The following is a 22,800-nucleotide window of genomic DNA, read 5'->3' on the forward strand; positions in this document are numbered from 1 at the left end:
TTTGAAGATGAGCAGGAGGGTTCTCCCTGGTGTCCTGACCAATATTTTTCCCTCAGCCAACATCACTAAAACAGATTGTTTGGTTATTTCTCTCACTACAGTTTGTGGGAGCTTGCTGTGTGTAAATTAGCTACCACATTTCTTCATATTGCATCACTGACTCCACTGTAAAAGTATTGCATTGATTATAAAACACTTTGGCATGTCCTGAAAGGAAGAAGGACTGATTCCTACAGCAAACTTCATGAACTCAGGATGTTCCAAAGTGCTTTACAGCCAATGAAGTTTTGTTTTTGAGGTGTAGTCACTGTTGCAATGTAGGAAATGTGGCAGCCAATTTGCACACAGCAAGCTCCCACAAACCATAATGTGATACTGACCATATGAACGTAGGACTTAGGAGCAGGAGCAGGCCTTCGGCTCTTCGAGCCTGCTCCACCATTCGACCTCTTATTCTTAAACTGTGTCCCCTACTCTTCTCCCCCACAAGAGAAAACATCCTCCCGGTATGCACTCTAACCAATCCTCTCAGGATCTTATATGTTTCAATAAGATCACCTCTGTCTTCTAAACTCCAATGGGTATAGGCCCATCCTGTACAACCTTTCCTCGTAAGATAAGCCCCTCATCCCAGAATGAGCCAACCAGACAATCTGTTTTTAGCAACGTTGATTGAGGGATAAATATTGTCCAGGACACCAGGGATAACTCCCCACTATTCCCCTTCGAAATAGTGGCTGTGGGATAGTTTGTATCCACCTGAGAGGCAGACAGTCTCAGTTTAACTTCCAATCGAAATGATATCCTGAGTTTGTGAAAGGAGCTATTCTCCCAAGTTAGCTCAGTGGAGAAAGGGGCCACCTGTTACAATATGAAGTCACATAGTTTCTCAAATCCATGCTGTGTTAGCTACTGTCAGCTGATGCTGTGGTTTGAAGGGGAGGAGGGGTTGATTTCGAGAGGCGTCAATGGCTGTCCTCAGGAATTCTTCAATCTCACAAACTCCTTTCCAATCTCTTCTCTCACCCTCTTGCCCATCCAAACCCTGCGGCTTGGTGTCATTCTTTCTGCCCTCATTGGGCTGAGCTGTCTTTCTGCACATGAGTAGTGCTGTAGAGATACAAAACGTTGTGGTTTAGTCCCCAGTCCAGGGAGGGGAAATGTTTTGGAAAGAGAATCAAGGCCCCTGCTATTGAATGACAACCAGTGCTCCTGCTCGGAACTGAGCGTGTTAATGAAAGCAGGGATACCCTCCGGGGGTGGTGGGGGGAAGAACCACCATCAAATTTGACTTTATGTATGAAAGCATGGCCCTGAAAAGTTAATTTATTATTAGCTCCAGCAGACTTGAAACAGGCAGCATCAGGTTAAACATGACTGATGGACCTGGTAGAATCAGACAAGGCTGCATTGTATTACACAAATCCTACAATGTATGCATTTCAGCTTCACAACCAGAGGGAGGCAGCAGAGCTCTACGGATAAAGTTAGTGCAGGTCAGTGACAGTACCCTTGAAATCAAGTGCTTAATGAAAAAGAAACTAACATTTAAACAGTGCCTCATCACATATCTTGGCCAAGTCACATGATGAATTAGTCAGTGAAATGTACACAGACGGGCTGCATTCAGCCTCATTCCAACAGCTTGCCACGAGATGAAGAACCAATTTATTTCTCCTCTTTTTCCTGGGTGGTGATGTCTGAGGGAGTGTCGCTGATGAGGGTACTGGGAGAACTCCCTGGGCTGCAAATCGTGCCATTGCCTCTTTAAAGTCCAGCAGAACCATCGAAAGAGCTAAACTTGAAGGAATCATCTGAAAGACAGCATCTCAAAGTGGCGGCAGTGGAGTGCCAGCCTAGAGTTTGTGAAGTCCCCGGGACTTAAACCCACAGATCATTGACTCTGAGACAAGAGTGCCGCCCACTGAGCCAGGACTGACACGTAACTCACAAAGCCGTTTCCATTTCATTACCGATAAGCATCAGCTGTTAAAGGTTTCTGCTCAGTTCATTTGGTAGTGCTCTTGCTGCCCAGTCAGAAGATTGTGGCTTCGAGCCACGTACGAGGAGTTTGAGCTCATAATTTAGGCCAGCGCTACAGTGCAGTGCTGCAGTAGAAAGGCACTGTTCGGAGTTGGTCTGCAAATGTTCAAACAGATTTGCCTATTTGAGGATGTTAAGGCACACAACTCATAGAAATCAGATATGCTCCTACGCATTTCCTCACACCAAAGGTTAGTAGGAATCTGGAGTTGTCCCCTCACCTCAAAAGACTACAGATGCTAGATGACAACTGGAGCTTTCAAAACTGGGACTGATATGATTTTTGATGGGTAAGGGTTTTGAAGGATATGGGGCAAAGGCAGGTAAATGAAGCTAAGGTAAAGGCCAATTGTGACCTCATTGAATGGCAGAGCAGAGTTGAGGAATTGAATGACCTACTCCTATTCCTACATTGCCAGCATAGACATGACTGACCAAATGGTCCCCTTCTGTGCTGTAACCATTCAATGTTTCTATGTTCTAGCCATCATTGATCTCTCAACCATTATCCATTTCAGTGCTGCCTGTGGGGTCTTGCTGTGAATTTGACAGGGATCTTGCTGTGCATTTGACCAGGGAACAATCACATTAACGCACATATATTGTGAGGTCTTAGCCCCTTTGCATAATAAGAAGCTGTTGGATAAATTCAAGACTTTTCCTTGGCAGAACATAGGAGCTGTAGGTTTTATCCTTGCTACTTCAGGACCATGCAGTCCAATGGACACAGGCCAAAAGATTTGCAGTCAGTCAGAACTAAAAAGTTGTGTTAATATCACAAACATTTACAGGCTCAGTTCTGGCTATCAGAGTAACTGCACGGGGATCTTGTCGATCCCTGTACCTTGGAGGTAATGGTTCTTCAAGAAGCCAAGGTGAATGGGCAAAGCCCAAACTGCAGGACACAACCAAGAGTGAGAAAAAAAGACCAGCTAAATGAACGAGTGGCAATTGGATGACGCCAAGTTTCAATTTTAAACGCCTATGGAATACAGGCAGTGGTAAGGAGTCCCATATTTTTGCCATCCAAGGAAAGAATTAAGAGTAGATGCAGTGCAATAGTTGTTTGTTTCAGAAGTGCGAGGGTGCAGGGAGAGCAAGTGGAATCTGAAGAAACAAGAGAAGCAATGGTCATAGCTAAACTGAAAAAAAGGTGATATAAGGGTTGTGTCAGAGGACTGGAGAATTATGCCTGGTACACCTGTATTCAAAAAAGGTGTAAGGATAAGCCCTGCAATGACAGGCCAATCAGTTTAACCTCAGTGGTGGGGAAGCTTCGAGAAAGAATAATTCAGGACAAAGTTAATAGTCACTTGGGCAAATGTGGATTAATTAAGGAAATCCAGCATGGATTTGTTGAGGGCAAATCGTGTTTAACTAACTTGCTTGGTGTTTTGATGAGGTGACAGAGAGGGTTGATGAGGGCAACGTTGCTGATGTGGTGTACATGAACTTCCAAAAGGCATTTGATAAAGTACTGCACAATAGACTGGTGAGTAAAGTTAGAGCTCATGGAATAAAAGGGACAGCAGCAACAAAACTGACAGAAAACAGAGAGTAGTGGTTAATGAATGTTTTTTTGGACTGGAGGAAGGTTTATAGTGGTGTTCCCCAGGGGTCCCTGTTCTTCTTGATATATAAAAATGACCTTGATTTTGTATAGGGCAGTTTTAAAATTTGCAGATGGCACAAAATTTGGAAGTATTATGAAGTGTGAGCAGGAAAGTGTTAAACTTCAAGAGGACATAGACAGGTTGGAAAGGGCAAAAATTTTTTTTATTCGTTCACAGGATTTGGACATCACTGGCTAGGACAGCATTTATTGTCCATCCCTAATTGCCCTTGGGAAGGTGGTGGTGAGCTGCCTTCTTGAACCGCTGCAGTCCCTGTGGTGTAGGTACACCCACAGTGCTGTTAGGGAGGGAGTTCCAGGGTTTTGAAACAGTGACAGTGACGGAACGGCAATGTAGTTCCAAGTCAGGATGGGGTGCGTGACTTGGAAGGGACCAGAAAGTTCTGATGAAAGGTTATCTCTACCTGAAACGTTAACTCTGTTTCTTTCCACAGACGCTGCCTGACCTCCTGAGTGTTTCCAACATATGTTTTAGTTCAACATTCCACTGTCTTTGCAGATTGTTACTCTGCGCTGACTCGACACATCGAGTGTCAAGTCAAATATGACTTCTTGGTCTCTTCCAGTTTAATACTTTAATTTAGTTTAACAGCCTGTTTGAAGAACAATACCCCTGATAACGCAGTGCTCTCTTAGTGCTGCCCGAGAGCGTCTACATAGATTGTGTCCAAGTCTCTGACATGGGACCTGAACCCACAATTTTCTGACTCACAAGGTTAACAAACTGAATCAAGCTGCCACACAGAGCATGATGAATGTTTGTAAAAGAGATGGACGCTGGAAGCCAGTAGTGTGTATATCAGAAAGTGCTGGAATGAAATGAATAACTTCTTAGCTGTCCAGAGAACTCCTTCACCATGGAAATACTCCATTTGACTCTTAAACTACTGTCGTGACATACATGCTAAGTTTGATCATTGACACCAACAAAGCCTCTTCCTGTTCTGTGCGGTACCCTTGCCCTATGATTACCTGGTTTGATTTTCTTAACCACTGGCTTCCTGTTTTTGTCCTTCATCTGCCTGATATCGAGCAGGTCGTGAGGGTTCCCATTGTGCTGTGGCCAAAAGTACACAAACACTCTGGATCCACTACTTCCACAGTCTATCACCACGCCATAGTTTAACTCCTCATCATTGGTATCTGTTGCTTCCATGTCTTCAATTCTGGCCATATACCTACAAAAAGAGAGAGATTTTTAAAAAAAAAACACAACTTATTAGCTCAAACGTGCAAGACATCCCAGTGACAGCAGTATACTATGTGGATAAGTTCACGTGGTTCTATCATTTGTCAGTCACACAAAAGCAAATAGCATTTTTCCTCATCAATAAAATGAATCAATTTGATATATTTCTACCAGTTCAGTACAGGTTGCAGGTTTGCAATATTTCCCTTGGCAGAAGGGGACACCTGGATAAAAGCTGAGGACAAGTCCAACATTGTTAACTGGCTCTTGCAAACTGACTGAGCACTGACAGTAACAGAGGCCTGGAAACAGCCATCTGCCCCGCTTCTCAAGCAATGCTCACAAGGCCCAGAAAGACCTGTACATAAATACAAACAGGGAGAGAGGAGGATAGAGCTTCATTTATGACGATGCAAATTTGTCCAAACATTTCTTTTTAAAGTTACAATTATTTTTGCCTAGATCACGCTGAAATTTTATCTCTGAGAGTTCCTTCCCTGCATAATTTTGGTGGAGATTCTGTTCATTCATTTTAGCACCAACAACAAAGGAGATTTACTGGGTAAAGCATCAACAAATTCTGCCGCTCTCACTACTTGCCAAACCACAGCCTTGCAATCTCTTTTCCAATCAGCACTCCAGGGCAAAGTCTGCACATGACTGATAGAGGTGACTTCAAAAACACGACTTCCTGCATTAATATAGCACCTCTAATCTAATACTGCAAAAAATGCTGCAAAGCATTTCAGAATATGTGAAAGAAAGGTGGCCGAGGGGGACAGACCCAAGTAGGAACACAAAGGAATTATGGTGCTAGTTGAAAAGGTGGCTGTCATCCTGTTATTGTTGTCTCTGGTCTGGTATGTCGTGGTCATGGACTTATTGATAAGAATGGAGGCAATACTGTTAACAAACTCTTTTATTTAACATTATGCTATTTAGAAGGTAGTCTCTACATGAAGCCCTGTTATCATGTGATCCTACATCACTGATGATGTAGACCATATATTTACATGATTAACATTAACCCTTTATACTACATTCATGAGGTTTTCAAAGGTTGTGGGGGGAGATGTTGCAAGTCATAAGGGTTCAAGGAGAAAGTTCTACACTGCCTAACTATGCAAAAAAAGAAAGACCTGCATCCGTGACTACCAGACATCTCAAAGAGCTTTACAGCCAATGAAGTACTTTTGAAGTGTTGTCACTCTTGTAGGAAACGTGGCAGCCAATTTACAAATAGCAATATAATAATTACCAGCTAATCTGTTTCTGTGATGTTAATTGAGGGATAAAGATTGGCCATGACAGCAGGAGTAACTCGCTGGATCTTCTTTAAATCAGTACCATGGGATCTTTCACGTCCACCTGAGGAGGCAGGTGGGGGCCTCAGTTTACCATCTCATCGGAAAGATGGCATTTCTGTCAGTGTGACACTCTGTCAGTACTGCACTGAAGTGTCAGCCTTGAATTTTGTGCTTAAGCACGGGAGTAGGACTTGAACCTGGAACCTTGTGATGTGAGAGGTGAGAGCACTACCAACTGAGTCACAGCTGACCTAACTACAAGATGCCACAGTACAAATTCCAAACAATAGAAGGATTGCAGATACCTTGTAACCTCAATTTGCTCCACTCGCTCAATTATTTCGCGAGATGTTTCACCAGCCTCAGGGTTTAGTTTTTACATAAACCAGCTAAAATGCAACTTAAGTGATTAAAATGGCCTTATCCAGCAGGATTAGTTGTTATATGGATCGACAGTCCTAGGCAGGGTTTACCTTCCGTGGAGATCGGTTATTTAGTTTCGGGTTGGGAGCCAGCACAGGTGAGGATGACAGCCTGCCCCCTCAACCTTCTGCCCCACCTGCCCAACACCACTGCCCCCTACCCCATCTCACCATTATTTAAAGGTTCACGAAGGAAAAACATGGGTTTATTTTGTATGTATTAATAACTTGATTTAATTTAATATATTTAGAGCAATCAAGACTCTTAAACGCTCACTGGCCGCCTAAGTATAAAAAGGACAAGATCCAACTTCCAGTAACCTCGAGAATGAGGGCGGACAGTTCATGGGAACGATGTGGTTAAGAAGCTTCAGAATTAACATAACTAAAAATGAAACAGGTACCTAAGGCAGTCTCAAGATAAAGGGCAGCACTGGGAAACACTGCCAGGACTGGTCTGGATTTCTGGTGAAAGCACCACACCCTTGAAAAAGATTTGTAGGGATGTGGAACTAATTGGATAGCGCTTTCAAAGAGCCAATTCAATATGACAAGCTAACCAAACTTCCTCAGTAAAGCTTGGCTATTGGCAGTCATCCAGAGGTTGCTGTAACTTGTGGCCGAAGCACTAGCAGCCAGTTAGTGCCAAACTGTTGTAGGCTACTGTATTCCACAAGTGAAGGTGGCCAAAATCAGAATTCTGAATTTGTAAATCCTTGTTGATGTTTACATCAGGACTCAGGAGTCAAAGTCCTTTATCCCCATTCTACATTGTTAGGACTTTATCCTCCTCCTAAGGCTTCCCTTGACCTCCCTTTTTATAACACTTTCTCCTTGTCCATTAGGTTCCGACCCACTCGTCAGCCAATAGCGTGATCTGCCTTTTGGGCTTCCGACAGCACAGATGTGTGCCCAAAAATTAGGAGATGTACAAGTTAGTGCCTTAGACAACTTGTGATCCTTTATCCTCCCTCTGTAACCCCTGTCCTCTTACTGCTGTGGGAGTGAACACAATATGTATCCACTGAGGATGCAATCCATGTTTGAAAACAATGTCTCTCTTACTAGTGGCACAGTTGGATAAACTTGCTGCATTTTATGGTACTGTGTACAGAAAGAAAATCCTAATTCAGTCTGTGCTCTGGCAGGCAGGGATAAAATAATGAGTGGCCAGTATTCATGTCTCTGATTGATCTTAACCAAGTCCCTCCTGTTATGCCAACTATCAATGGAGGTCAGAGTCAAAGCTAACTGGAACAGTCTGTTGTCAATGAGCCCATCAACACTTATTGTTTAGGCTTGTGTGAGGAATGGCCAACACTGACCATCCAATTAGACTCCACATAAGTTGTTACCCTTAAACAAAGGGTAAAAGATGAAAAATCAGAGGAAAAAATACATTGAAGAATACTAAGCATGCAAAGAAACAAAGAGCTATTGCTGACATCATTTGTCAATAAGAATGGTGCAACAGACCAGCGGACAAACCTTAACTCTTAGTCTGGCAAATTGCCTTTAAAATTAAGAGATAACACCAGGCTAGGTGGCATATTAATAGGAGCACACTAAATCAGAACTAGATGCCGGCTCTCGACTGGGGTGGGCTAAAGTTAACAGCAGGATATAAAACGTCAGCGTGCATGCCTCTGTTCCACTACATAGCGGATCCTGTGGGAAACTCTTTCGAGTTACCAACAGTCAGATTGCAACTTCTTTCGAGCACAATCACAGTTCTTGGTTTTCCAGGAGTGGGACATGAACCCACAACCCTCTGATTCAAAGGCGAGGGTGCTATGGACTGAGCCACAGCTGACACCTCCCAGGATCCTGTGGGAAAGTGTACAGTGCTGAGTGAGAACAAGGTCAGGCTTACAGTGATCACAGAATCTTTTGTGCAGAAGGAGGCCGTTTGGCCCATCGAGTTTGCACTGACTCCCTGAAAGAGCGTTCTACCTAGTCCCACTCCCCTGCCTTATCCCCATAACCTTGCACATTTTCTCTTTTCAGATAGCAATCTAATTCCCTTTTGAATACTCGAGCAAACCTGCCTCCACCAACCTCCCAGGGAGATTGTTCCAGACTCCAACCACCCTTTGGGTGAAAACATTTTTCCTCACATCACTTTTACTCCTTTTGCCAATTATTTTGCATCGGTGCCCTCTAGTTCTTGATATCCTCTTGAGTGGGAACAATTTCTCACTATTTACCCTGTCCATACCGCTCAGGATCTTGAGGACCTCTCAGCCTTCTTTTCTCCAAGGAAAACAGTCCCAACCTCTCCAATTTATCCTCATAGCTACAGTTGCTACATTTCTTTATCCCTGGAATCATTCTTGTGAACCTCCTCTGCACTCTCTCTCCAATGCCTTCACATCCTTCCTCAAGAATGGCACCCAGAACTGGATGCAGTACTCCAGATGAGGCCTAACTAGTGTCTTATACAAGTCCAACTTGGCCTCCTTGCTCTTGTATTCAATGCCCCTATTAATAAAGCCTAAGATACTATAAGCTTTAGTAACTGCTCTCTCAACTTGCCCTGCCATCTTCAATGACTTATGTACATAAACAGAGGTCCCTCTGTTCCTGCACCTCAATTAAGTTTTTCCCTTTATTTTATACTGTCCCTCCATATTTGTCCTGCCAAAATGAATCACTTCACACCTCTCTGCATTGAACTTCATTTGCCACTTGTCTGCCCAATCCACTAACATGTCCTTTTGAAGTTCAAGGCTATCCTCATTACAGTTGACAATGTTTCCAATCTTCGTATCATCTGCAAATTTTGAAATCATGCCTTGAACACCACAGTCTAGGTCATTAATATATATCAGGAAGAGCAATGGTCCCAACACTGACCCCTGGGGAACTCCACTACAAACCTTCCTACAATCTGAAAAACAACCATTTATCACTACTCTGTTTCCTGTCGCTCAGCCAATTTCTTATCCAAGTGCCTACTTTCCCTTTTATTCCACGAGCTAGAATTTTGCTCAAGTCTGCTGTGTGGCACTATATCAATACCTTTTGAAAACCCATATATACCACATCAACAGCATTGCACTTACCAACCTTCTCTGTTACCTCCTCAAATAACTCCAGCATGTTAGTTAACCATGATTTTCCCTAATGAATCCATGTTGGCTTACCTTAATTCTCCTGTACTTGTCTAAATAATTAGCTAGCATATGAAGAGTATTCACTTGTGTGAGTTGTCAGAGGACTTGCAGTCAGCCTGCAGACACCTGTAGATGGTATCCTTAGGAGAGTTGTGGTGAAATTGGGATTTGTAGAGTCGGGGGTGGCGGAATGGTGAGAATGGGGTGCAGAAGGATCAGATACCTGGAAAATTTGAAAACTGACAGCTTAAAGAACAATGTGCCAAGGATTTTAAGCTCTTGTACTGGAGGTACAGCTCCTCTTGAGGAACATGTTGGCGCACAGATTTTGATAAAGCAGTAAGTATAAGAGCCTCTATTGAATCTCCCATCAAGATAACAGCATCTGAAGGGCTTGTATTAACTAGAAGAAAATTGATATTGAATATTGCTTATGGCGTAATAAGTTTAAATCTCCAAAGATTGCCAGCTTTCACATTAGTAAAGTGGTGTCAAAAGGTGACTAGTCGTCTCCAGCCCCCTGCCATAGAACTAAATTGCTGCATTACCTGTATTAAATTTCAACCAAAGACAATCTTGCCCTTCCAAGTTGTTGGTTCAACATCACGTCAATTAGTATCTGCTGCCGACAGACTGCAAAATGAGTGGGAATTGCTTCCGATTGCTCCCTTTAGATCATTAGAAATCGAGTGTGTGTTCACTGGTAACACTGTTTATGCCCAACATAATTTGTTTCTGTAAGCAAAAAATTTCACTTTGCTGTTGCTGCATGAGAAATTCTATACTCCTTGGTCATAAGATGTTGTGCAGTGTTGAAGTAAATCATATTAAGTGCATGGAGATTGACCTTATCTGCACATTTTCCTTCAATTTGGCCAAATTATCGCACATGAGAACTGAAGGAGAGCTTCACTACAAAGTGCGTAGCTCATCATCCTTAAGGAGCAAAGTACCGTTAAGTATGGTGTGCATTAGCAAGCGACCAACAATAATCAATTCAACTGGTCATTTGGCTTCCGGATTCAAATTGTTGAAGGAGCAATATGGGATGAAATAAGACAATCCTGGTAGCAAAGCAAAATCTCTTCAAAAATGCAGAGACCGGTAAGAGATACTTTTTTGTTCTTAATTCCATCAAAATGTTAAATTGTAAATATAGTTTGTTGGATTTTCCTTCCATGACTGCATTATCAACATTTTCCTTTCTTGCCCCTTCCAAGCTCAAAATACACTCTCTTGCTCTAATTTACAATTAAGAATCTTCAGTCACCTCAGTCTTAAGTCAAACCTACCTGACTCAGGTCTTCACACACCCAAGCTTGGTGGCCATCTAACCTCAGTCTCATTTTCTCTCTCACTCTTTACAACCTTGATGTTTGTTCTCCATTACGAGCCCACACCCCAAGGCTGCACAACTGAAAATAAATCATGGAGCAAGTGGTCTTAAGAAGTTGGTGATTACATCTGTCCATTGCAGTTGGTCAAAATTCTTACTCTGACTGCAGCCTGTCTAACCTTGAATACTTTGAACACTTGCCTATGACTGGGTCTATTTCCAATCACGACACAATCAAAACCTCACGGACTTACCAGTGTACGTGAGCAAGCTCAGCAAGAATGACTAATGAAAACTACTTAACGTAAAATTGTACACAGTTAGCAAATTACAAGTAGAAGTATGAATTGGACATTCAACAAATGACACTTCCAAGAAATGTATGCTAAGCTTTGAGGAGCTTTTTATTAAATTTTAAAAATCAAACAAAAAGATTTGAAAATTGTCAGGTTTGCAACTATTGGCTCAGTGACAAATTTCATGCAACACAGATGCACAATAAAAGCAGCTAAATATTTAGTAAAAGTCTATTTTAAGATGGCTGCAGTACTGCAGAGCTGCATGAAAAAGAAATCACTATGTCAACCCCTGTGTAGAAGCATTTGCATACGTCACAGTTTCAATTGCAAAATGTTCAGAAGAACACACTTTGGCAGAAGGACCCGCAGCCAGGAATCTAATGTGGCTCGTGCAGACGGTGAACATGGCACCATCTGAGCCGACGACCCCTAAAGATAAGAGAAACCTTCCCTCAAATTAGCCACAGTGCCGCTTCCATTCCAGGCTTAATACAAGTCTTAAACAAAAACAAAAATACCTGGAAAAACTAAGCAGGTCTGGCAGCATCTGCGGAGAGGAGCACAGTTAACGTTTCGAGTCCGAACGACCCTTCAACAGAACTAAGTAAAAATAGAAAAGAGGTGAAATATAAGCTCTTTTCTATTTTTACTTAGTTCTGTTGAAGGGTCGTTCGGACTCGAAACGTTAACGGTGTTCCTCTCCGCAGATGCTGCCACACCTGCTGAGTTTTTCCAGGTATTTTTGTTTTGGATTTCCAGCATCCGCAGTTTTTTTGCTTTTATCTTAATACAGTCTTAGCTGGAAATATGCACCAACATGCAGTTGATTGCTTTGTGTATTGCAAGACACATTTCATACAGCTGACCAATTCTACTGGTGGGAAAAGTCAGGTTAACTACAAGAAACCAATGCTTTCACCAGCAGGTGAAATACTTTTGTGACTCATGTTGCTCCTATTTTCCATCATTTTTGAATGTCACAGAACTGGTCATCAGTACAAAACTACTTGGTATTTCAAACATACAATCTGTGACTCGCTTTTGTTGATCAATAGCCTAGTACACTCTCAGCTGGAAAATGTAACTGAGAATGGCAAAATATTATTCTTTCTTCAACAGACTTCCAAGATGCTGTGCCTCCTTGTTGGTTGAGTTTATAAGCTTGTTGTGTAATGTAGAACGATTGTGGAGGGGATGGGGATGGAGAGGAGAGGAGAGGAGAGGAGAGGGGTCCCAGGTTTGTTCCTCCAGTTCATGCAGGAGTTAGCTGTTCTCAACCAGGCTAGAGATCTCAACCAGGCTTTCCCCAGCACTACAGGGTCAGGGAGAATTGAGGTGAAAAAAAAGTTACTAATGGGGACAAATAATATTCAGTAAATGAGGCATCACAGTCCACGCTGGAATGTTCCGTTGAAGTGGGATTGATACATGCCGGGGAGGGGGAGGGGCGGGGAGAATGTTCTATAATGTGCAGCATTTGGGGGAGGGAGGGTGAAAGAGCTTAAAATAGAAAAACGAAGGATAAAGAAAAAACAGGGGATTTTTATTGAAACAGCAGGACATCAATCATTGCTGGAAACATGCACTTGAGTCCGAATCGGTACTTTCCTACACTGATACCCTGGGTACAGGGTTGCCTTCAATAGGAGGAAGCCATTCCCATCAAAACACAGCAAGAAGGTCACTGTCAGATGGAGCAATAAATTGAGATTTTACATAAACTGTCACAACTGGGAAAGACGACGAACGGCAAAGCACAATGTGCGCCGATGGGTCTAGATTAAGCGAGGAAACGTTCTCTGGGACACGAATTTAAGATATCCAAAAATAAGCCATAGTTTTTGCAAGAGCAGAGCAGCTAATAATAGTTAATCCTTATTCTTGCAAAGCCTCTCTGTGCTTACCTCTCAACCATCAGGAGAACCTAAAAGGACACAGTATGCAATTCTCTGAAGAGGTCAGAGATGACTTCCTTCATACTTCGAGGGTAGGAATAAGTGGGAATGGTTTTAAAGCCAGTTTATAATTTCAGTTTGGTATCACTCCATCATATAATGTATCCACTACATCAATGTGAACAAGTTGGAGATATTCATTTCTAAGAAGGCAGTTGCATAAAATACAAGCTGATGTACTGGATTAATGAGAAACAGGTAAAAACAAAATACTGCAGATGCTGGAAACCTGAAATAAAAACAGAAAATGCTGGAAAAACTCAGCAGGTCTGGCAGCATCTGTGGAGAGAGAAATAGGAGGTCAGGGATAGGAGGGAGCTAAGGAGAAATTTGACAAAGATGTCATGGACGCAGGACAAAGGGAGTGCTAATGGTAGTGTTAAAGACTAAAGGAGGTGCTGATAGTGGCATAAAGGTAAGAATATTTTAATAGCAGAACAAGGGTCAGTGAAGTAACAGGTGTGGGTGTGTGTGGGTTGATGGTGGGGGTTGGGGAGAAGGATAGAAAAATACATTAAAAAAAAGTCAATTAAAAATTTAAAAAGTGAATAAAAATGGAGGAGAGGGTTCATGGTCTGAAGTTGCTGAGAACTCGATGTTAAGTCTGGAAGGCTGTAAAGTGCCTAATTGGAAGATGAGGTGCTGTTCCTCCAGTTTGCATAGGGCTTCTCTGGAACATTGCAGCAGGTCAAGGACGGACATGTGGGCATAAAGCAAGATGGTGTGTTGAAATGGTAAGTGACAGGGGGATCTGGGTCATGCTTGCAGACTGAGTGAAGGTGTTCCACTCCATATTTTGCTCCACCCCCTCTTAAGCAGTAGAAAATCCATCACATTTCTACTTCTCTTTAGCTCTGAAGAGTCATACAGACTTGAAACATTAACTCTGTTTCTCTCTCCACAGATGCTGCCAGAGCTGCTGAGATTTTCCAGCATTTTCTGATTTTATTTATTATTAATGAGAAACAGGGTTGAGTTTATAGAGATATTTAGCCTAATAATTTTTTTCCATATGGGACATTAGGTGAAGGACTGTTTTAACCCACAAACATGCAAGATTCTGAAGGGGTTTGACAGGGTAGACAGAGGTTATCTCTTCTGGCTGGGGAATCTAGAACATGGGGGCATAGCCACAAGATAAGGGGTTGATCATTTAGAGCTGATACGAGGAGACATTTCTTCACTCAGAAGGTTGTGAATCGTTGAAATTGTTTACCCCAGAGGATTGTGGATGCTCCACTGTTGAGTATATTTAAGGTTGAGATCAATAGTTTTTTTTATCTCTCAGGGAATCAAGAGATATGACGAGCGGGAAGGAATGTGAAGTTGAGGTGGATCAGCCATTAACATATTGAGTGGCAGAGCAGACTCAAGGGGCCGAATGGTCTGCTATTTCTTCTGTTCTTATGTAAACATCGTGCAATTGTGCATTCAGCTCACACAAGGTGGATTAGTGCAAAGCTTCCTAAAATGTGCGCCAAAGTTTTAAATCAATTAAAGCCTACCTCAAAGAATGTTACCAACAAGTAAACAGCCAACAAAGGCCTAACTGTTTTCATCCTTTCTCAAAACAGAATGACATAGGTGACAGCATAAAAGAAGGTAAAGTATTGATATTAAGCAGTATTTTTCATCGATGGGTCAAAATCCTGGAACACTCTACCCTACATCACCGTGGGGACTGCAGTGGCTAGAGAAGGAAGTTTACCAGAAGGGCAATTAGGGAGGGGCATTAAATGCTGGTCTTGCTAGAGATCCCCGCGTCTCAAGAATGAACAGGAAAAAGGAATTCACAATCAACTTTATGTTCGTGAATGAAGCTGCAAAGTTATAAAACTCATCCTCGTGCTGTAGTATCCATCATTGCTTCTGTTCTTCTGTGACAACAGAAGTGGAGGCCAGTGGTCCCCTTGGGGCTCAGATGTAAAGCTTTTGCCTGTCAGCTGTACACTTCAGTGAGGCCCAGGGATCAACTGCTCCCTGAGGAACTGCACTGCAACAACATAGTCAAATAGCTTCAGGAGAAGAGTGAAGGGAGAAACATTATAGAGCAAAAACAGTGATCAAAAATTCTGAAACTTCGGTTATTTTGAAGAGTAAAGCTTCGGTGGCAGTCATTTTTCACATATCAAGCTCCCACCAGCAACAATGAGATGAATGACCAGTTTCTGTGTTTTTGGTGCTGTTGGTTGAGGGATAAATGTTGGCCAGTACAACCAGGAAAATCTCCTGATTGTCTTCACATAGTGCCATGGAATCTTTAACATCCAACCTGAAAGACTAAAACAAGTAGACAGGACTTTGGTTTAATGTATGATGCAGGCGATGACACCTCTGACAATACAGCGCCTCCTCAGTGCTGCATTAGAAGGTCAACCTAGATCCACTCCTGGATAAGGACAAGGTCAGGCTCAGGTGGTTCACTAAGTATGTCGATACTGCCTAGATTCGCAAATGAAGAACAGCCACTTGGGCGAGATGCCAGAAAGTTTCTGGCCACATGGAATTTTAATGAATACAAATCTTCGTCCTCAGGAAGACAATTGTGAGATTTCTGATCAATAAAAATCTCTTCTGGATTAACTGGAAACAAAAATGATCACCTCAGAACGTCTCCTAAATTCTTCCTTGTGCATAAAGCCTGTGAGAACAGACCATATCAGAGAAATATCCCAATTAGATTGATAGGTGGACTGGCTGGCCTTCCTCCTACGCTATTTTTAAACAAAACTAGCCTTCAGGGGTTTTATTTCTATTTTACTCCTTCCCCAAGGTTAAACCCAATCATATTTTCCAGTTAATGTAAAGCTGACAATTTTGATGGCCTTCAGCTCCTTTCCCTGCCCCCACAATTGATGGCCCAAAGAAATATGCATTGCAAGCACAATACAGCATATCATCCAAACCCTTTACTGCTTTTCATGAGGAGCTGAATTAAATAGAATTTGCAGCACTGAAACAGACCATTCAGTTTAACTGGTCCAAGCCGCTGTTTATGCTCCACATGAGCCTCCTCCCACGCCTATTTACCTAACCTCAGCAACATAACCTTATATTCCTTTCTCGTTCATTGTTTATCTAGCTTCTTCTTAAATGCATACAATCAAAATAGATCACATTTGATACCAATTGGGTCTAATATTTTCTAGGGTCTATAGAATTTGGGCCAGATTACAAGTAAAATAAAGGCTGTGTGTCATGATGTTTAGGAATTTTTGGGGGTGGGTGGGGGGAGAAAGAATGCACTTTGTTCCTGGAACAGTCTATGCTCCAACTCTGTCACAATGGCCCCACAAAAATTTGTCCTCCTCAAAATAGATTGCAACATTAATTTTCATGCCCAACATGTCACTAAATTTTAGTCTCTACTATTTTCATACTTTTCAACAACTATTTGCAATTTATACAATGCCTTTAACGTACTAAAACAATTATCAAACAAAATGGACACTGAGCCACATAAGGACATATTAGTGTACGTGACCAATAGCTTATAGAATCATAGAAAATTTACAGCTTGGTCAGAGAGGTAGGTTTTAAGAAGCATCTTAAAGGGAAAGAGAGGGGTAAAGAGGTGGGGACAGTTGGGGAGGTAAGTGCAGAGCTTAGGGCTTAGGCAGCTGAAGGTACAGACACCAATGACGGATTGGTGTAATTAAAATTGGGAAAATGCACAACAGCCAGAACTGAAGGTAAACAGAGATCTCAGAGGATTGTAAATAGGGTTGCCAACTGCGATTGAATATGTTCCTGGGGGTTTCGTCACATGACTCGCCCCCACGCTCCAGCCATTAGTTGGACAACACAACCATCTTTGTGATGTACTGCTTTCCTACATCAATGGAAAGCAAAAAGTCTCATTATCCAACTGGATAATGATTGACTGTCAGCCAAACAGTCTTTTTCCCATTTTCAATATTTTTATGTCTAGCAAAGAAAAATGTTCAAAGAAAACTACACAAAAAAACCCCAATTTTTTTCACGTCCCGATGATTTTTCTCGAGGTTTGCACACAGCAGTGTCCTGGAGATTGATCTTTAATTCCTGGAGACTTCAGGCCAATCCAGGAGGGTTGGCAACCCGAGTTGTAAGGTTGCAGGAGGTTACAGAGATTAGGGAGAAGTGAGGCCATGGAGAGATTTGAAAACAAGGGCAAGGATTTTAAAACTGAAGCACTGCCAGACGGACAGCTAATGAAGATCGGTAAGCTTAGAGAGTGAACAGGATTTGGTGCGAGTAAGGACATGGGCAGCAGAATTTTGGATCAGGTCAGGTTTATGGCTCATCAGAACTCAGATACAGATAGAACCTGTCCTTCAACTGAAAATACTAGAGAAAATAAATATTCAGTCTCACCTGAGCAAGCTGCTAAATGACTGAATGGCAGCTTGCCATGTCTGATTTGTGCAGTCCAATTATCCAAATCACATTTTTCTGTTTCAAAGGCCAGGATTTTGCGTTTCACTGGGGTTCCCACCCCAGGTGAAAAAGTCGATGGAGAGCCCACCTTAGCTCCAGCGAATTGCCCCACACCCATTTAATACTCGGAGGCATACTAATTGGCTTGGGCGAGACTTCCGCCCCAATTTGGGAAGTCCCACCTCAGAGAGATGCCGGCCAATCAAATAGCCAACTGCTCTTGGTCCCAGCAGTGTCACCTAGATCAGTGACCACTACTGGGACTGTAGCCAGTCCCCAACGGTGATCATCACTGGAGCCATAATAGGAGATAAGACATGCAAAAGAGGGAGAAAGGAGTCAAGGGTGACGCTGATAGATTTAGATGAGGAAATGACTGGTTGGGTCCCGTTCAGTTTTTCAAAAAAAATCCCTATTTTCACGTCATTAAGTCTGTTAATTATCTCCCTGTCACAAGGTTGTCCTCTTTTCTCTCTCCTCCATTTTATTTTGTTCCGTCCTTATAAGGGACTCAACATCTTCCAGTTAGGAAGGCAGAAATGTGAACCTCTCTCTAAATGCTGACTGACCTGCTGTGTATTTGCAGCATTTCCTGTTTATAATACCACAGTGTAAAGACCAAATGACAGGGATTCTCATCTATTAGATGGTCTTGTGCCTGAAATCAGAACCACGTTTTAGGGTATTCAGCGGGGCCAAGCTAGGAGGCCCCAGTGAGGGTGGTGATGGCCAGGGTGAACAGGCTGGGGGGAGGGAATTCCCCCACCACCCGCTGCCCGCCACCTTCCCCCCTGATTAAATGGCCCCTGCCATCAAATACACCACATGGAGGGCACAAAATTTCAACCGTTAACTCTGTTTCACTTTCCAGATACTGCCAGACTAGCTGAATATTTCCAGCATTTCTGTTTTTATTCCAGATTTCCAGACCTGCTTGAGATTCAAGCAAACTGGTTCTGATTTTAGGCACAAGACCATCTAATAGATGATAATCCCTGTCATTGGGTCTTTACACTGTGGCATTATAAACAGGAAATGCTGCAAACACACAGGTCAGCATTTGGAGAGGGGGGAGAGAGGTTCACACTTCAGGTACAGAGCCTTCACCATAACTGGAAGATGTTGAGTCCCTTATCAGGATAGAACAAAACAAAATGGAGGGGAGAGAAGAGAGGACAACCCTGTGAGAGGGAGATAATTAACAGGCTTAATTACCTGAAAGTAGGGATTTTTTGAAAAACTGAAAATGAGATGGGCAATATACAAAAAGCTCAACAAGGCAACAAAAAGGCAATTAGGGCTATCTGTAAGTTTTACATGGAATATATAGCACATAAACAGGCCATTTGACCGAGCCAGTCCATTCCTCATCTAAATCTATCAGCATCACCCTCTACTCCTTTCTCCCTCTTTTGCATGGCTAGCATCCCCTTAACCATATCTATACCATTGACTTAAACCACTCCCTGTTACAGCGAGTTCCACGTTTTCACCACTCCTTTGGTAAAGAAGCTTCTTCTGAATTCCCTACTGGATTTCTTGGTGACTGTCTCATATTAATGGCCTCTAGTTACGCTTTTCCCCACAAGAGAGAACATTCTTTCTATATTCACTCCGTCAGAACCTTTCATAATTTTGAAGACCTCTATCAGGCCACTCCTCAGCCTTCGTTTTTCAAGAGAAAAGAAACCCAACCTGTTCATCTTTGCCTGATATTTATACCCACACATTTCTGCTATTATCCTTGTAAATCAGTGAGTGGACAGCTGAACTGTACAAGGCAAAAGAATCGCAGGTTCAATTCTCGGTCTGTGGCATTAGCTGATCACAACAGGGATGGAGGTAATAGGCACAACAATTGGCCTCAACCCTGCAGGGTTAAAAAGGCTACCCACTCCCACTCTGAATTTCTATCTGATGTATATGTGATCGCACATCTTTGTATGGATGCTGAGCGAGGATAAGATTGGGCTTCACTACGATGTGACCTCTGTTTGAAAGGCACTCAGTCCACACAATATTTAGGGACACTTGAGGTGAATTAGTGGAAGTCAACCTGCATCCCGAGAACTAAGCCTCAGAAAGAATCACCTCCTCAGGGAGCAAATTGGGAGAGAAAGGGGGATGAAGGGAACTTAAAAATATTCAGTAGTGACAATTTACAAATGATACAATGGCCTCAGTTATAAACAGGTCTGGAGATGAGTCAGATCTGGACCGGGACCTTTTATACATCAGGCGCACCATGCTCATTCTTGCCTCACATATGAAGCAGTAACACATACAGCAGTTACTGCTAATCATGCCAAAAGGAAACTAAGCTTGTAAAAGATTTGAAAAAAATTAGACACAGAAAGTTGAAATATGGCTTTTGGCTCGCCCAATTATGGGGAGTGTTACAGGAAAAAGGAATAATACCAGCGACTTTTGATAGGGATCGCTGATTGAATCTTCTTTGATCGGATGGTTGGTCCTTGTGGTGAATAATAAATAAGCTTGATTGAGTTCCTGCAAAGTGGGAAACTATGATGGGAACAGAAGGCTAACAATGACTGCAAGGCATGGCAGAAGCCTGTCTCTGAGCTGTAGATAGAGCAGGATAGTTACAAATCTTCTATGACAGGTTATGGGCAGGGAGCCCGAGTTATGGCAGTGATATTTAACTCCCACTATACAATGCAAAAAAAAAAACCTTCTTTCCTATTCAATATAATACATAGATTCAAATCAATCCAAATTCCTGCTGTAATGGCTTTTGTCACACCTCTTGTGTCAATTTCTTTCTCAATATAAATTACGATGCCTACATTTATAATGGAAGACAATGTAAAGTCATCAGTCTCAATACACAATCAGATCCCTACAATTCTCTCAAAAGTGCTTTCTGAAATTTATTTCATTCACAACTTCTTTCCTCAGAAATTGAAATTTCTAATGTCCAAAATAAAGGTTTAACCAAAATAAATATACTTTTTTTAAATTCAAAAGACAGTGATTACATTTATCCACTGAATTGTCTTTTCTGTCTTCATTAAAATTAGGATTAAGACCTTAGCCTTTGCAGAAAGCCTGAGGTTGTAGTAGATATTTTTGTCCAGAGCTGTGGCACTGTGCATATGTAGTATAACCCATTTCTCAAGCTGCTGTTCAGTCAGCTATGCTAATTGTTTTTTCTTTAGTATCCATCAGTTTCTGTTCAAAGGTTTTTCAAAATGATTTGGAGCAGTTAATGACAAATATCAAAAGCTTAATTGAGGTCTTTCTTAAAGTGTGTTGCACACAGGTTAGACAGTAAACGGCTGAGATAGAAAGAGAAAGTCTTTCTTTATATCATGTTACTTCAATTTTCAAAAAGAAAGTTGAATTCTACAGGCAGTTAATTTCCTCACCTGCTTTCAGGGTGACAAATAAAGTCAAAGTCAAGGATTAAACCTGGTGACAGAGGGGATAGAGTGAGAGGAAGACAGAGAGAAGAAACAAAGAGAGAAAGGTAAACAGACGCTTTCTTTCCTAATTCTAATTTTTTTTTAAATTGAATTTTGAAAGCAAATAAAGTGTCGGAGAGAAACAGAAGATACTGTTAATAGGTGGAAGGAAAAAGCTCAAGGGTGAAAAGGCCTCTGGTTTCACACCATTTGCAATTTGGGGTAACAAGTTCGAGTGGAGGAGGTAGATGCAGCATTATGAGTATCATATGTGGTAGCAAAGGGGAGAAGGTGGGGGTATAGGTGGCAATTCAAAAAGGGAAGATATTGGACAGTGATGGAAGTGAAAGTGTGCTGAGAAAGAGCATGGACACAACAGAAGAAAGCACAAGTAATCTGCGGTTGTAGGGAGATAGAAAGGGTCCAGCTGGGGCCACATTTCCCCTTACAGAACCTACCCCAAATACATTCAGAAATTGTTGGTGGCTCCTTTCCCCATCCCACGCCATGCCCATACCACCTCCCAAGCAAACAGAAAGAACAGACAGAGTAGCAAAATAAAGAATGAAGGGTGAAAGTAAAAGAGACAGGTCCAGATACAGAGAGAAATGGTAATACAAAGACAGTGGAGATTAGGAACAGAGAGACAATATGTTTATAGTATGCAGTGCCATGGGACAACGACGCATTCAAAATCTAATGTCTGTACACACCACTTGATAACCTTTTCCATTATAAATTTCTATGTCCATATTTATAATGGAAACTGCCTATAATGATGCAGATGTTGTAGTTGTAATGATGGTAAATATGTCAGCGTTCACTGTTATTACTCTAAAACTGAAAGCAACTTCTGGAGTCCAGATATGTGCAGTTAAACACGGAAATCTAGAAATTGTTGTCAGTGACTCTGTTTCTCCAGAGGACATGGTGTTAATGATCCCACAGACTACAATCAGTTAGAAATCACTATTCTTTTACACTATTAGTCTCATTGTAAAATAACAATGAAAAGGTTACACCTTGCTGAAAGAGATGCAACTGAATTTTAAGCAGCATACAAAGTTCACAATTACAGCTGAAAAACACACTAACCTGGGAAATTTAATTTTACATTTTTAGAATGTCAAATGACTCCATTATGATAAAAAATCCATTTTTTCATGTTTATGACATTTCAGCTTCTACCTTAATCCCCTATGTCCGATTAGTTATTTCGCTCTGTCAGTGCATTTTACATCCTAATTTGCTGTCTGTGAGAATACTTCAATACAATTGGTTGCTTTCCCTTTTTGATGACATCATTGTTTCTGGATGCCTAGAGACCCCCTGGCTTGGTGCCAGGTTCAAGCAAACTTCGGGAAAGTGGAAATCCATGTTGCAGAGGTCACCAGCAAGTGCCATCACTTTGCCGCCTACCATAAAATCTGGACCACAAACTGGAAATGCTGTAATTACACCCTCCCCCCAGTCGAATTGCTGCCCAATTACTATTGACATGAGGGAATAATTACAGCATGACAACCATACAAAGGCAATTTCCATTACAAATGTGGACACAACATTTTATAATAGAAAAATAAGGACAGGATGTGTGAGTGAATTACATCCATATGTTCTCTAACCCAGCCTCACCTGAAAACTACACATTGTCTT

The 22,800-nt window shown here is 41.9% G+C and overlaps 1 protein-coding gene across 1 annotated transcript in view; it reads right to left on the bottom strand.

Moving 5' to 3' along the window:
• LOC144675854 (ectonucleoside triphosphate diphosphohydrolase 4-like) overlaps positions 1-22,800 on the bottom strand; it is a gene marked incomplete at its 3' end in the record, with an annotated part of 48,908 nt that overhangs the window by 15,742 nt on the left and 10,366 nt on the right. The window contains exon 4 of the mRNA XM_078536421.1: positions 4,649-4,854. Coding sequence (XP_078392547.1) covers positions 4,649-4,854 — 206 coding nt within the window. The remainder of the gene's footprint in view (positions 1-4,648; positions 4,855-22,800) is intronic.

The sequence above is a fragment of the Cetorhinus maximus genome, unplaced genomic scaffold (genome assembly GCF_964194155.1).
Source record: "Cetorhinus maximus unplaced genomic scaffold, sCetMax3.hap1.1 HAP1_SCAFFOLD_1202, whole genome shotgun sequence".
NCBI classification, from domain to species: Eukaryota; Metazoa; Chordata; class Chondrichthyes; order Lamniformes; family Cetorhinidae; genus Cetorhinus; species Cetorhinus maximus.